A 15,509-nucleotide genomic window follows, 5' to 3' on the forward strand; every position below is an offset into this window, starting at 1 on the left:
GGCTATTATTCAGTGACTTAAAACATGAGATGAATCCAAGTCCTGGGTTTGGTGGATCTACACAGATCTTTTTTGGGAGCAAGTAACACTTCCAAACTGAAGTAAGCAAACGGGCTCTGTTCATTTTATTAGTCAGCTTCTTCCAAGTGCCTGGCACTTGATGTCTGCATTTTGACAGCAATATCCTCAAGAGCACACTGGGGGAAGAAAGATGCTTTGCTGTTCTCGTGTGTCCTGTAAGACCTATGAGTGACAGACACTACTGTAGTGATCTTATTAAAGCTGACTGAAAAAGAAGTAAAACTCTGAGAGACTGGTTTAATTTTAGAGTGGTTTTGCGGTTCCTCTCCCCCTTCCTTTCCTTCTCTTTCTTCTGTGAAATTAAAGAGAATTGAAGTACTTTGATTCTGCTCTTAAGCATTTGACACCTGATCTACTGAAAGATTTGTTGGAAATAAACCAACTCCTTTTCTTGATGGACACAAAAGGTGCAGGTGTATGACATGCTCCTGGAAAGGATGCAGATCTTTGGGCAACCCAGCTTAAACACGAGGTTCTTCTGAAGTGTAGTCAGTGACTTGGATTTCAAGAATTTGCCTCTCTTTTAAATGACACAATTTCATTCAAGTGATTGAAATTTCAGAACAAAACTAAGAGAGAACATTTATCCTGTGGCAGTAATTCCCACATAGGCATGAGGTAGGAGTTAGACCATTTTGAGTTTGATGTGCTGGACTGCAGCAGATCTTAGTTATGCATTGCCAAAACTTTTCCAAGCTCAAGGTACAATCACCACAAAACAAAAAAAATACAGGAGTCTCATAGGATAGTAAGAATAGCTTTATGAAAAGAAAATTAGTGGAAAATATCTTTATAAAACAGTAACCTTTAATGAACGTCCCTCTCCATGTTTAAGACTCCGATGTACATGAGTCAGGCAGATAAGTAATAATATTTATTCCCCTTTCATCAAGTTACTTCATGCTCAAAATAATTCATGCAAAGCACAGAATTAGAGTGAGTTGGATGTAAAATCAGAATTAACTTAGAAAACGATACTGCAGGACCCTTTTTTTTTTTTTTTCGTGAGCTAATTGCAAAGTTTGGTGTCACAGTCTGTCAGCTTGAGGCAAGAAGAACGATCACAGCTCCAGGAGCAAGTTACAAAGTGGGGGCCTTTGCATCTGTAATTGAGCTGTCAGGTTCAGGAGGTTTTCATGTGTGTCCACGCCCTGAATGTTTACTCCTGAAGTCAGAACACCACAAAAAAAGCTTAACAGGCTTTTCTTGTCTCTTTACAAGTAGATTGCAAGTCTTTGAGTCTCAGTAAGCGCCATGTATTTGTTTTAGAGTAGAGCCTACAGGATTCTGTTAAAGCTGGGGAATGCTGAGTTCAGGGCACACCCTCCACCCAGAGGAGGAGTGTTAAGAGCACTTGCCAATATAGGAAAAGTTTGTCCCTGTTAGCTGTCATGGGACAGATAAAGTTAACAGACCTCTGGAGGGCTGCTGAGCTCTTCATGTGTTTGATGGTGGGACAGAAATGAATGTATTTGAGTTTCCATTCTTGACCCATCTCTCTCCTAAGTGGGTTGTTGCATATGATGTTCCTGTTCAGGCCAGTCACAACTTGAATTTGACAGTCAAAACTTTCAACTCTTATTACTCTGTGTATGAACTCCCCTTGATTAGAACCACTTTAGATTTGCAGGGTCCAAGGGAAGGAGATAGTTCACTGGTAACTCCAAGGGCAAGAGTGTTAATAATCCAGGAGAGAGAGGAGAATAAGTTTGCCCAGCAAATTAGGTAGACTTTCTGAAAGGAGCCAGTCCCAAGATGTGATTTCTCTTGATGTCCAGAAGTCCTTATAACCCTTTGCCACAACAACCCCAATAATCACCCGTAATCTGACCAACTCTGATTTTCATCCTCAAGCTATGGAGATAGTCTCACTTCAAAATTTACAGTTGTTATCTAATGCATACAGAGACTGCAAAAGGCTGGTGCCTTAAGGGAGATCAAACACTGATTAACACTGCTGGACATCTTCTGGCTTCTCTAGTAATGTAGAGATAAAAAGACGGGGCTGAAATGGATAATCCTAGCATCCCACTGGGTTACAGAGGAAACAGCATTCATGCTAGAAGTCATATTTGTTCACAATTAAAGATGTTTCCTATGTACTTGGTACCAAATCCACTTCTGTTCCTGGGGCCAAAGATCAGAGAAAAACATGCTAAGAAAATAAATGGCCATTCTGGCTATCAGGGCAGCAAGGTGGGAAACAGTCTTGGGCCATGATTCCTTTCACAATTTCCCCTATAGCAGAGTGGAGATAACATTTTTCCTTGGTTTCCTGTCTTCTGCATAGTAGATAACTTTCTGATTAGTGGTTGTGTTTATATTTATTTGTGGGGGCTTAAAATTTTCAGATGACATTACTTGCCCTGACAGAGTTCAGCTGTGCAGAAATCAAAATGTAAGCAAATTAATACAATGAAGGAAAAAGGGATTGATAGTGTAGATTAAATCCAGAATGAAGCTATTATTGTCAGTGAGGTAAAGACATCCATTTCCAATAACACACATTTTTAACTGTGCTGTTATTCAAATTGCTGATGAAGGCAAATAGGATATATCATGGAGTTGAAGGATACACATTCTTACACACTTAGCAGATTCTAACTATAGGTAACAGAGCATAATTGCTGGGTTTCTCTGTCATATTATTAGGAAATGTGACATTTCACTGAGCTTTGCTCCCATAGGTATAATTTCTCCCAGCGAGTATTTCTGTCCTTCACAGACAGCCCGTAACGACAAGGAGCAAATCTGTTGTAGTTTGATTTTGGCAAACCTCCAAGTGGCCCAAATGTCCCCTTCACAATGGGAAACCCCTCTCAGTCTCTCTGACAGTATAACTATATGTTGCTTTAAGGGATTTCTCAGTGTTTGGAAAGCACCAAAGTTTCTTAGCACTATAGGCAAGGAAAGGTTAAAAGGCTCTTTTTGCATCTCTTATTGCTGCCACAGGTTAGTGTGCCCAAGAAACAGTATGGAAACGGAACAGTGGGTTGGTGGGACATGAAGGAATTGGTTACACCGTGTTGTATGTTGGCCTCAGTGTTGTAACTATGGAATCAGCCACCTTGACCTGTAGCTCCCACATTGACTGGAAGCTGGAGATGGTGTGCAGGGATGCTCATCTCTCCACACACCACACCCTGTATGCTCTATTCAAAAGCTTATTTATTTATTTGAAATGAGTTTTTTTAACAATGTCACCTTGCGTGGTCACCTTGGCAGCTGGCAAAATGAGCATCTATAACTAAAAACTGGCAGTGAACCATGCAGTGTCGTGAGTCCTGCGGGTTAAAAATGGGCTCTTTCTGGCTTTGACAAGAAACGAAATTAATGGAAGTTGGGAAAAGTAGACAAAGCATTCATAAATAGTGGATGTGCTTGAGTATATAATGCAAGTTTTTATTGGTATTAGCGTACCAGAAATGATTGCAAAATCCTTCTGATACCCAAGGACCCTATAATCATTCCTTTAGTTTACTTCTTATATTCTTCTGCATATGACTTCTGGTTTTTGTCAGTTTTTTTTGTTTGTTTGTTTGGGTTTTTTGTGTTTTTTGTTTTGCTTTGGTTTTGTTTGTTTGTTTTGTTTGTTTTCTTTTCTTTTGGTTTGTTTTTGTTTGTTTTGGGGAGGGTTTATTTTTGTTTTGCTTTTAATGATAAAAATAGTTAGATGATCAGATTCTGACACACCAGCTGATGAATCTCAGTCAATACCAATGAAAATATGGCAAAACCATGTTTTGCTTGCGATGCTTTAGCTTTTTTATTCATTTAAGTCAGCAGGAATCCGTTTCATAGGATTTCACATATTATTCTGAGTTGGAAGGGACCCACAAGGATCATCGAGTCCAACTCTTAAGAGAATGGCCCATGCAGGGATTGAACCCACAGCACTGGTGTTATTAACACCACACTCTAACCAACTGAGCTAATCTTGGGGGAGTTGTTGTTCATAGATATTTTTTCTGGACATATTTCAATAAAGAAAAAATAAAGGAAAAATTATGTATATGACTCTTAAGCATCTGTATGACCATTCATATCATCAGTGACGTGAAACTTGCTTGATTATATTTTCCTCCAAGAAGAAAATCAGTCTGGATGAGAAGTAGAAATGAGGGAGAGTCCCTCTTCTCTATCTCTCAGATATTTACTTGACTCCTCTTGTACTCCTAGAATATTACTAACAACCTCAAAGTATTAATTATTCAGTGTCTGTTGCATACGAAGGAAGAATAGATAATTTTTATAAAATATGGGACTTGCCTGAAGTAATACAAGTCCACTCTTGGGCTGAGAAACAAACCTAACCTCTGCCTTAACTTCAGTGGTACTCCATCCTTTTTTCTCATTTTATTCATGTAGGATTTTTTTCCTTTGAACTATTTGAAGTCAAACCCATGGGAACACAGATGCTGCTGCATCTATATAGTTGAACTACTCTCAAGGGTATGCTCCAGGTTCTGGTTTATTCATTCTTTGCACCAGCAAAGTTCTCTGGTTCCTCTAGAGGGTTCTTTTTTTGTATGCAGAGGAGTCAGTGAGCTCTGCCTCCCTCGGTGCTAATGCCAACCCTAGTTAGAAGTAACTCATGGATTCCTGTTTCCCAGCTTAGAGATTGTGAATCTTTTATATTCAACTATGCAAAAGAGTTTTAATTATTTTCTTTCTTCATGCATGAAGCAGTGCAAGGGACAGAAGGGAAACTGCTTGGGTTTGTTGGGGATGGGTGAAGAGCTTGACTGCAGAAAGGAAAGTGTCTACACTTGGCACCTCCCTTGGCTGCATCTTGTTCCCTGATCCTCTGTAGGGAGCAGCCAGGTGGGACTGCAGGGTGTAGGAGATGCCATGGTGTGCATGAGAACAACCCTCAGCCTCAGGACTACTGCCATGATCTGGGAGATACAGAACTGTCAAATACAGCTGGAGTTTCCCTTCAAAATGGTGTCTGTTGGCTTCATTTCTAGTTTTTATCATTTGTGTACACACATTACAGTGATTTACCAGATTGGGGATGAAAGACTTGGGATATTCAATAGCAGTCTTTGGTCTGTTGCCTAATCTTTACTCCTCTGTTGAACACACAGGGTAAAAAGGGAGAACCAGGATTCCCAGGAATCAATGGTCTGATCGGCCCTCAGGTAAGGAATGATTTCTTCATTTCCCTAAAATATGTGGAAAACCAGATTTTTGAGGAAATGGGTGACTTGGAACCACAATGTATGATCTTCTTTGTGCCATATTTGAAGCTGGTGTTTCTCCTTTGAGACCCAAATAATCTATCCTGTTGTGATTGAGAGAACGTCTCTCTGGCAGCAGTTACTTTTACCTCCCACCATTTTCCAGCATCTCTGAACAGGGACCTAAGGAGGTGTTTCTGCATGTGATTTCACAATTGCTTGTGCCTAGGGCAGCATCATTGCAGAGGGAAAGCACTGATTCGTGTTTTGTAATATTTAGGACAGTGTCTCACCTAACTGTTGATGTGTGAATTGGCAATTGCAGAAAGACCTCCTGTGCTGCAGTCTTGAGGGAAGAAACAGTTTAAATGTATTTACTATTTTGAAAGCACACTCTGAGCACAAGACTGGTTTTGAGGCTTTTGACACATTTCTGCTTGTAACAGAGGAATAAGTATTGCCTTGTTGAGGAAGGTAAAGACAGGGGCCTAAAAGTAAATGTTTATTCTCCCTGTGAGGAAGGGGGATGTCATCAGTTAATGACTCCTTAGATCCTTGGTTTTAAAGCATTTGACAAGTCAGTACTTCAAATTACACCATCTGTGCCACATCATAACATCATAAGGGTAAAATAGTACCGTGTCTGTTAAGAACCACCAGAGAGGATTTGGCTCCACCTTAGATCTGCCCTGTGTTATGATAACACTGACACTTGCCTCTGGCTTGTTTTCTTGTTAACTTTGTAGACAAATTCAGCTGACCCAAGTCACTTTGTAGGGTCATCCCTGCAACAAGAAAAATATCTGCGGGAATGTCCTTAAGCGAAAAAGACAGAACCTCTCATGGAGCTGAGCACTCAGGATAAGACTTAGGATTTCATTAATTCCCTTCTTAGTGGCAAACTAACAAACTGGGCTTTGGCTTTAACACTCTGTTTCAATAATTGGTAAAGTTTTGGGCAAGAATGACAAGCCTCCCCTGCTACAGCTGTTGGTGATGTATTGCAAAAAGCAGCACAGTGCTGGACAGCAGATACTGATTGCTCATTTATTTCCCTTGTGTCCAGCTGGGAACCTTGCCCTGCAAAACACCACCTGATACTGGTTTACATACTTTAGGTTGTTTTTTTTTTTTCTTTGGTACAGTGTCTAGTTTGCAAGTATATCAGCAGCAGCCTTCAAGAGGAATGAAGACAGTGCTTCTAATGGATTTAAAAGATTTTAGAATCACAGAATATTCTGAGTTGGAAGGAACCCATAAGGATCATTGAGTCCAACTCTTAGCCCTGCACAGGACATCCCTGAGAATCACACCATTACCTGAGAGCAATGTCCAAATTCTTCATGAACTCTGTCAGGCATCTTGAACTCTTGGATCATTGAGTCCAATTCCCTACTTTTGTTCAGCTTGGTTTTGTTTTCTTGGGTTGGTTCATTGTTTTTTTGCTCTTTTGTTTTTTTTTCTTCCCATTGGATAGCATTGAAAGGTCCCCCTAAGCCTTCTGACACATTGAAAAGGCATTTTCCTCCATTTTGGAGGAAGATTTTTCTCTGTGCATTATTTCTAAGATACCTGACAGTATTCATCCAGGTAATGTCACACTTTCTCAGCTCAGGTTCCCTGCAGTTAAATATGTTTATGCAGGTGTTAGCACTTTTATAAATGTATCTGAGAAAATTGCTGAAATAGCATTAGGTAATTTTCTTTTCTTCAAAACCTAAATAAAGTTAGGAAATTTGGGGGTAATTAAAACTGCATAGAATGCTAACCCCGTTGAGGGATACTTAAATTGAGTCTTCCTCCAAGCTAACTGCAAGAAAGGAAAAATGTTGTTCATATTCCTGCAGTGGCACTCTGTTGTGGACATATTACTGCAGATTTCCGTATTTCTCAGTAGAGAAAATGCTTACATTCAGTTTGTTACAAAACTACTTTTCAGCTTAATGGCACTTTTTGTGCCATTAGATTTTTACAGCATTTTATCAACATATTTCTGGTTGTTTTTTATTTTGTTGGGTTTTGTTTTGTTTATTTTTTGTGTTATTTTTTCTTTATTAGACTATGCCCCAAAAATACCCAGGAAGGAAATTGATTTTCCTTATACTGTGGTTGTATGGCCATTTATTCAAGTTATGTATGGAAGCCTATGTCAACTGTTCCTGTGCTGTCTCCATGGCATTGAGGGACAAATGATTTGAGTTGTCTGTACATAAATTAGTTTAGGACATGAAAATAGTCTCCCTTTCTTCTGCTTTTTTAAATGTAAATATACTTTTGTTTTCTGGCCTGATTACCCTCACTGATATCTGTCTGGGCAAAAGGAAGGAGTGGATATATCAGCTTTAGAAGGCCCCTTGTTACTGAAAGATGTAGAAAAGATCATCTGAAGTTATTATCAAGAAGTTATCAAGAAAAATAGCTGCAGTGATGCTCAGTCCAACTGAGAAGCCCCAGAAGATCAGGGAGCTGTGCAAGAGAACTGCCCTGAGGGCTGCTCTTGTGAGTCCCTTCCAGCTCAGGTTATTCTATGATTCTGTCATCCAGTGATGAACCAGAGTTGAGATGAGTCAGTCTAACTCTCAAGGACCACTTGAGAGCTAATTAAAGTGCCAAACCCTGAAGCAGCATCTAGGAAGCAACTTCTCAACTAGCCTGAGGTTGAGGGTTGTTTTGTGACAATGGAGTAGCCCTAGTTTTGTCTCTTTCCTTTCATACACCAACTTAAACTAAATTTTAGGCAAAAAAATATCTTAAAATATTTAATTTTGCTTCCAAATCAGCCGTGGTGGTGAACTTGTCCCTTTGCTTATTTGCTCTATATTGTCTAGTGAAAAAATTGTATTTATTTTCCATAGACCTTTAGAAACGGTGCATCTCGCAACATCATTAAGCCATGGAAGAGACACCTTGGGTATTTTTCCCCCTCTGGATTTGAATGATTTCCTGGCAGGAAGGACACAGACATCTGAACTCATATTGTGTTTTTGTTGTTATTATTTATTGGTACTATTTTAGTGTCCAGGAACCTTAATCTCGGGCCAAACTTCTATTGCAGTAGGCTGTTCAAATGCAGACTGAAAAATGAGCATTTCTGTAAAGAGCTCTCAGCTGAAATAGATGGATGGGTACCAGGCAGGGGAAAACAGGCTGTGAATTTCTGCATGGCCACCTGAGATCTCGACACACCTTGTCTATCCCATCATCTGGTGATGGGAAGAGCTCGGGGGAGCGCTGGAGGTGGTTGATAAGGTACTTTTGCAAATACTTTTCTAGGCATGAGGGGTATCCTGAGGAGGAAAGAGACCTGCAGGCAGGCAGTGCACACTGAGTGAGCCGTGAGGGCTGTGCTAGTGGGCTCAGCAGGGAGGGGAGATGACGTTCCAGTGCAAAACAAGGGCTCAGACACTCCGAGCTGTATCATGGAATTCCCAGGGCTGGGGTTCAGCTCCAAACGCAGGCCCTTGTTGGGTTAAGGATAGCAATGCAGGTGGCTGCTGTTGAAGATCCAATTAATGCCATCAATGGAGCCTGAAAATCTCCTAAAACAGGGACCTACAAATGGTCCACTGAGCAACTCTCAATTCCGTGAGCTGAGCGGGTACATTCTGGCCCTTGTGAGACAGCAAAACAAGCCAAAACTCTTTGAGATTTAAACAAAAATGTCATTCCTCACCCTTGCAATAACTCTGGGCTTTTATTGAGTTTTGCCTTATGCTAGGTAACCTGGTGGTATAAATAAGACTTGAGAGGAAGACCAGTACAGGCTGTACCTACTATGGTCATGGCTGACAGTGATTTAATTAGGATAGACTTGTCTGTAGGGTGTGAGCTCAACCCCAGCTTTTCTTAAGTAATTCAGGAAACAAATGATCTCCTCTGAAATGCATGGTGTCCTTAATGTCCTTTTTATAATGCAAGTTAATGCTACAAAATGTAACAAAAGGATACAGGCCCCAGCTGCAGACTCAGATTGAATTCAAACTTTGCCAGTGCTGCTTGAAATTGGAAGATATTGTCCAGAGCTGTCCTTAATAAGAGCTATCCCTTTAAAAAAAAAAGTAAAAAAAAATTGTTCACCTGTGCACATTAGTAATAATGCTGAAACAAAAGACCTTAAAGGAGGGTTTTTTGTTGTTTTTCTCATTTGCTGCTCTGACTCAGTAAACCGACTCCAAGCAAACACATAGGGAAATAAATCTTCCTCTGCAGACAAAAGAGATCATGTCCACACCTTACACTAAGTGATGAAATGAAACAAATACTGCCTTTCACTGGAAGCAGAAAACTCTCCTGGACAGACTTCTATCTACAAAGTCAACTTTAATCAGTACTTTTACAAAGCTGCAAAAACAGTTTAGAGAATTTTTTGTTGAAAATATTTTTATTTTAAATCTAATGTTGGTACTCCAGTTCCTGTTGGTACCCCATCTGTTGCAAGGACTGGAGAGCACATCCCCTTATGAATTAAGGCACTGACACTGACTATAGGACATGAATTGTGAGTAAATACTCAGATCTGTTGGCTCTTTAGGCTTTCAGTATCATCAGCAACAGCTTTTCTCTGTATCCTCTTACCTTTGTCTTGATTTGTAAGGCAGGATTTAGCAAAGAGCAACTTGGTACTCTAATGCAGCATTACTGAAAATAATTCAGTGATACTTTCAATTTTAGGTTGAATATTAGGAAAAATTTTCTTCACTGAAAGGGTGGTCAAGCATTGGAATAGGCTGTCCAGGGAAGTGGTAGATATCTATCCCTGGGGCTTTTTTAAAGATGTGTGGATGTGTTGCTTAGAGACATGGTTTAGTGCTGGCCCTGGCAGTGCTGGGTTACTGGCTGGACTCAGTGATCTTACAGATCTTTTCCAACCTAAGCATTTCTCTGATTCTATAATTCTGATTCAAAATAGTAGTGCTGGTGGATCCTTCAGTGCCTGGGATGAGAAATGAAAAGCATGTTTGAGGACCCGATCACAGAATCCACTCAGATGCAGCAGAGGAGAAATGGAGAGCTGGAGTAGCAAGAGAAAGAGTGAGACACGTGGGCTGCTCCACAAAACTATCTGCAACAGCCTCACATCTCAAGGGAAATGAGGGGAAATACAGGGAAGACTGCACAAAAACAACATGAAGGGTTTGTGGGGTCTTTCTGAGAGGTGAGATCACAGGGAGTAATTGATATTGAAGTGGAGACGAGCACAGACAGTGGAGGGAGAAAGGCTGTCAGCTCCTTAGTTACTCATTTTGCTCTAATTGTGGCAGCAGACAGGATGCTTCTGCATGTCCCTTCTTCTAACGCTGGTACAGTGCTTAAAAAGCTCAGACCACAGTCTGTTTTAAGGGCTTATCTAAGCCTTTCTCATGGTGTAAGAGAAACCAGTCATCAGCATGGAATAATATACAGAAAATATGTCCGTGCAGGCTTTGCCTCCAGAGACAGATATCTGGGAAAGCCATCAGACTTCGCTTTTCATCATGGAATGGCATTTGTTCACCTCCCTCTAAGGCTTAGTCATCCCTTCTTTCATGGAAAAGAGATTTAAGCTACTCGTGGAGTCACAGACCAAAGTTTCTGTTCCTTCTCAGGGACTCCTTAGGGAGTGCAGAACCTAAATCTTAGTAGCTCTGCCTTTCCCAGCCTGTCTTTCAGCAGGGTATACACTGGAAGACCAGTGGGTCCTGGAACACAGGCACAGCTGTTCCTCCAATATGAACAGTGTCAGATTTCTTTCCTGAGCACTGTTCTTGCATTATGTCATCTAAGGAAGGAGCTGTATGAAACACAAGCCTGAAGAAATCCACCCCCTACGTTGTTTTTGAAGGTGTCCCTCCCCATGACACATACACACCTCTACACACTATTTGGATTTTAGATTGTAATGCACATTTGGAATATTTTTTGTTTCAAAGCAACAGTTCTAAAATATTTTGGTTTAAACATTTTGATAAAATATCCAGGTTTTGCATTTGTTTTCCAAACTGAATTTGTGTAGTCCTGTTTTACAATCAAGTTTTCATGTATTAGTTTTTATTTCGACATGTACAAAGAACACATCAGAGTTACCAGCCAGAAAAAATACACTCTGTGACTATTTCCTTCTAGATCAGAGTTTTAATAGGGTGATACGGGAATCTGGCTTTGGGACAGGGGCTCTCATCTGTTTAATTCATCCAATGATCTCTGTAAAAGGTGATTGTATAAATCAGGTATTTTAATCTGGATTCACTTAAAAATGGAAACAAGGAATGCTGATGGTGTGAGGTTTATGAGGTGCATATTGCACACAGTCCTGCTGCTGTAGTTTCATTGTTGTCTAGAATATGGAAAGTCTAAGAGAAAATTAGAAATTGTCTTGGATAGTGAGAATACCAAGGGTTACCAAGAAACAGTTGGGATGAGGAGATGTAGAGCCTAACATTCTAGAGATTACACTGGTTGGTGACAGATCCTTGAGTAAGATTTTGCTTTTAGGTCAGATTGACACCTCTCAATCTGTCACTGTGTAGGATAAGTCACATCATTCTTGGAGTGCCTTGGGTCAAGGCTGGGCCCTGCCTGGGGTTTTTCACCTCTTGATAGAAGTTCCCTGTTCTTGGGCCGTAGAGAACATATGTTTCATGGTGGAAGATGGTTCACTTATTGGCAGAGAGAGCAAGAACAAAATTAAATTATTAGGAAGGAACCATTAGATCTGTCAAAGAAGGCCTGCAAAGGTAAATTTCACAATTTCTTTCCTGCACTTACATAAAATCCAAGCTGAACGATTTGGTTGTTTTTCTAAAGTTTTGCTGCCTTCTATTCCACCCAGTCTTCATGTAAACACCTTCTTGGAGTCCATACCTTCTGTAGGGCCTCTCAGCAATACCATGTAGAGGTGGAGTAGGGCCAAGCATAATTTCCATGTCCCTGGTGTCTGAGGTCAATTCACCCAGTTGTACCTATAAACTGGGGTGTATGAGTGTGGTCTTCTCTCGTCTGCTGGGCTAACTTGGATTGCTGAGTTTTATTTTGAATGGTGAGGCCTTTTTTAAGTGATGGATTGTCTTGACCAAGTGTCTCCTGATGTGTCTAGAATCTTTAAGAGCAGGACCCACCAGCAGGATTCACCAGGAATTATATCATCAGCATCAGTGCATCCAAAGGCACTTCTTCCTGTGGATGTTTTAGCTGTGTTCACATCTGAGGTACTCTACAAATACTTTTAACAGGATAACTCCGTGTCTGTTCTGAGTTGCAATGAATGCAGATCATGGGAGGCAAGTGCATCTACAGGACCCTTTTTTGGTCGCTTTGCCCCATCTATTGGTGAGAAGCTGTCTTAGCTTCTGGCTGAATTTTGCCGGTGTATTCTATAAAGATCATTTATCTGCCACAGTTTCTGCCCAACCATGCCACAAAAAGCTTCTTGTCTTCAGTTTTTTACACCATTTCCTTCTTCTTTTCAGGTACATTTCTCCTTAAGTTTAAATGTTAATATTGATCCTGACTAGTAGTACCTTAATATTGAATGGTGACAGGGAAAATACTGTGTGGCCATTTTCTATCTTGTACCAATTGCTCAGTTTCAGATCTTTACAGAGGGCTTGGGTAGGATGGGGGAGTTGCTTGTTGGGTTTTAAGTAAAATCACACCAGAACTTCCCTATGTTGAAGACTGTCTTTCTAACATGACGATTTCACTACTTATCAGAGTGAGTTAGCCAGGATAAAATTTTGACTCAGTCATATATCCATTCCTCACATCCATCCTCGTGCCGTTTGCTCAGGTCCTGATCCAAAAAATACATGAACACGTGCTTTGTTCTGAGCACTGGAGAAATCCTGTCTTGTCTACAGGGGAAGCTGGGAGTAACAAACACCTCTGCATCTCAGGCAACCTATTAAGGTCTGTCAAGTCTGGAAACAAGTTTCTCAGCCAGGAAGCCAAATTTAACAATTTGCTCGATACACAAAAATAAATATCTCTGTACATCAGATGGCTATTGAGAGAATATTTTTCCTAAGAGAAGCAGCCGTTGAAGGAAGATGAGTAAGAATGTTAAGATATTCCCAACTGATTGTGTCCATTGAAGTATGAGTTTGTGAGGACCTTTTGCTACCAACCAGGTTGATGTAGAGCAACAAAATGGTGGTGCCTTTGTTTTAAAACACTTGAATCACTGCAGTGTTTCTCTGGACACTTGGATTCATATTTTTACCCCCATGCCCCAAAAGAAACGAAGCTCAAACAACAAGCCTGTTCCATTCATCAGTTACTTTCAGCAATCTTTTTGCAGAGGTAAATCATTCACTTTGAAGTAACTCCAAGGGATCCCACTGGTCAAGCTTTGTGTTGTAGATACCATTCATGGCCTTCAGTTCCTCCAACTCTTGTACTGGAGTGCAGGATGGAGCTCACCCTGTAGCACAGTAGCTTAAGCAGAAGATCCTATTCTGCTAGTGATCATGGATCCCTTGGAGCTCGGTTTGTCATCTTGCATTTTTTTTGGGTAGAAGTTAACAAAATAAAGCTCAGTGCTTTTGCCCATTTCCTACAGGTCCCTTACTACATAGGGAAGGACCTGAGGCTTTCAGCCACTACTAGAGAGTTTGATAAATTGACTTCCTCTCTTGCAGGGACCTCCAGGGCCCCCAGGCAGTGCTGGACCCCCTGGACCTCCTGGAGCACCGGTGAGAAAGCTTGGAGTTTTTTTGTTTCACATCAAGGAGAAGAAAAAACAGCTGGGGAGAATTTTAGGTCGTGCTTTTCCAAGGAAACAGAACTAGGGCCTCTGGCAATGTGTGTTTTCTCTTATATTTTCTCCCTGCAAAGCCACAGCTGGTCCTAGAGGACAGTTTCTCTGTGCTGAGCCTTGGAGATGAGTTGGTGCTCCCTGGGGATAAGGGAATGTCTACAGGACTCCCCACAGCAGAAACCTGACTGGCATCAAAGGGAAAACTGCACTTTGATTGAAAGCAGCCATCTCCAGTGGGGTTCCTGCAAAGGACAGAAATACTGACTTTTTTTTTTACTTCTGATTCCATTTTTCAGGGACTGCCAGGGGAGATTGGAGTTTCTGGTAAAACGGGACCACCAGGACCACCTGTAAGTGCTGAGGAACTGTTTAGCTCACCATTACCAAGCTCTCCATTACTTCAGATCATTTAAATCTCAAGTCTGCTTCATTCCCCATACCCTGTCTGCACACCAGGTTTTAACATGGGCTCCAACAATTCCACCTTTAATGCAGACATTAGTCTCTGGTGACTTTTGTGAATAAGAATTTTACCAGGTACAGCCCCACTGTTCCTACACAATGGGACTGTGATGTTTTCTTTATATGATACCTTTCAGAAGTCTTTGTGCATTTGACACAATACTGCTTTTCCAAACCTGGAATTTCCTGAATCAGGCCAAATAACTTGCAATTAAAATCTCAGATTTAGCAGAACATAGAAATTTCTGTTGGATCTTAAATCAAGAAAGGAAAATTATTCAATACTTAGTGCAGAACTGCCACCTACAGCCTGCAATGTTTGGGGATAGACTGACACTCAGAAAGGGAATAATCTTTTTCTCACTATTTTAAATACATTACAGGAAGTAATTGTATTTCTTATCCTATTGAACTATTCAGCCAGCATGTGCTGTGTAATTTAATTTTAGGAGTCTATGTACTATATAAGAAATTACCAATATTTAAAAGGAGAATTAGATATAAAAAAAGTCTTTATGGTTGTGGATGATAGAGACTTATAAAGAATAAGTTAAAATGTAAGTAAGATAAGTAAAAGTTTATTTAAAAATACACAGTACATAAGTGCTTTACTGGTGTTTCTCTGTAACAACACTGACATCCAGTGGTCATTCACTAAAACTGGGGTACGGGAAAAAGAGACAAGCAAATATGTGCAATGTGGGAATTTTTGTGTGTTGTGAGTCACAGTAGGAAAAAAAACGCAAAACAAAATGCATGAGGTGGTTCTTCTTTTCTCAAACTTAGGTGAGGGACAGGAGGGATGAACTGAGAAATATTATGCTGAGTTTGCTGATAACAATTTGAAGAACCAGCACTTACAGGTTATGATTTCCTCTTATTTAGGGGTTGCCTGGCAAAGATGGACTCAGTGGGCTTCCTGGGCTTCCAGGCCAAAAGGCAAGTGACACCATGTACACTGGGATTAAGCTGCTCACCTGGGCAGATCGCTGGGGTGAGCTACCAAGGGCAGGCAGGGAGGTGGACACATCTCCAGAGTCAAACACCCC

General features: G+C 40.7%; 1 protein-coding gene across 1 annotated transcript in view; it reads left to right on the top strand.

Annotated features, from left to right (window-relative positions):
- COL22A1 (collagen type XXII alpha 1 chain) overlaps window positions 1-15,509 on the top strand; it is a gene marked incomplete at its 5' end in the record, with an annotated part of 191,465 nt that overhangs the window by 109,716 nt on the left and 66,240 nt on the right. Inside the window, 4 exons of the mRNA XM_027899352.1 lie at window positions 5,172-5,225; window positions 13,880-13,933; window positions 14,295-14,348; window positions 15,346-15,399. Of these exons, the coding sequence (XP_027755153.1) occupies window positions 5,172-5,225; window positions 13,880-13,933; window positions 14,295-14,348; window positions 15,346-15,399 (216 nt within the window). The remainder of the gene's footprint in view (window positions 1-5,171; window positions 5,226-13,879; window positions 13,934-14,294; window positions 14,349-15,345; window positions 15,400-15,509) is intronic.

This window comes from Empidonax traillii, unplaced genomic scaffold (genome assembly GCF_003031625.1).
Source record: "Empidonax traillii isolate 1590-97213 ecotype Southwest subspecies unplaced genomic scaffold, ASM303162v1 scaffold660:size391163, whole genome shotgun sequence".
Lineage (NCBI taxonomy): Eukaryota > Metazoa > Chordata > Aves > Passeriformes > Tyrannidae > Empidonax > Empidonax traillii.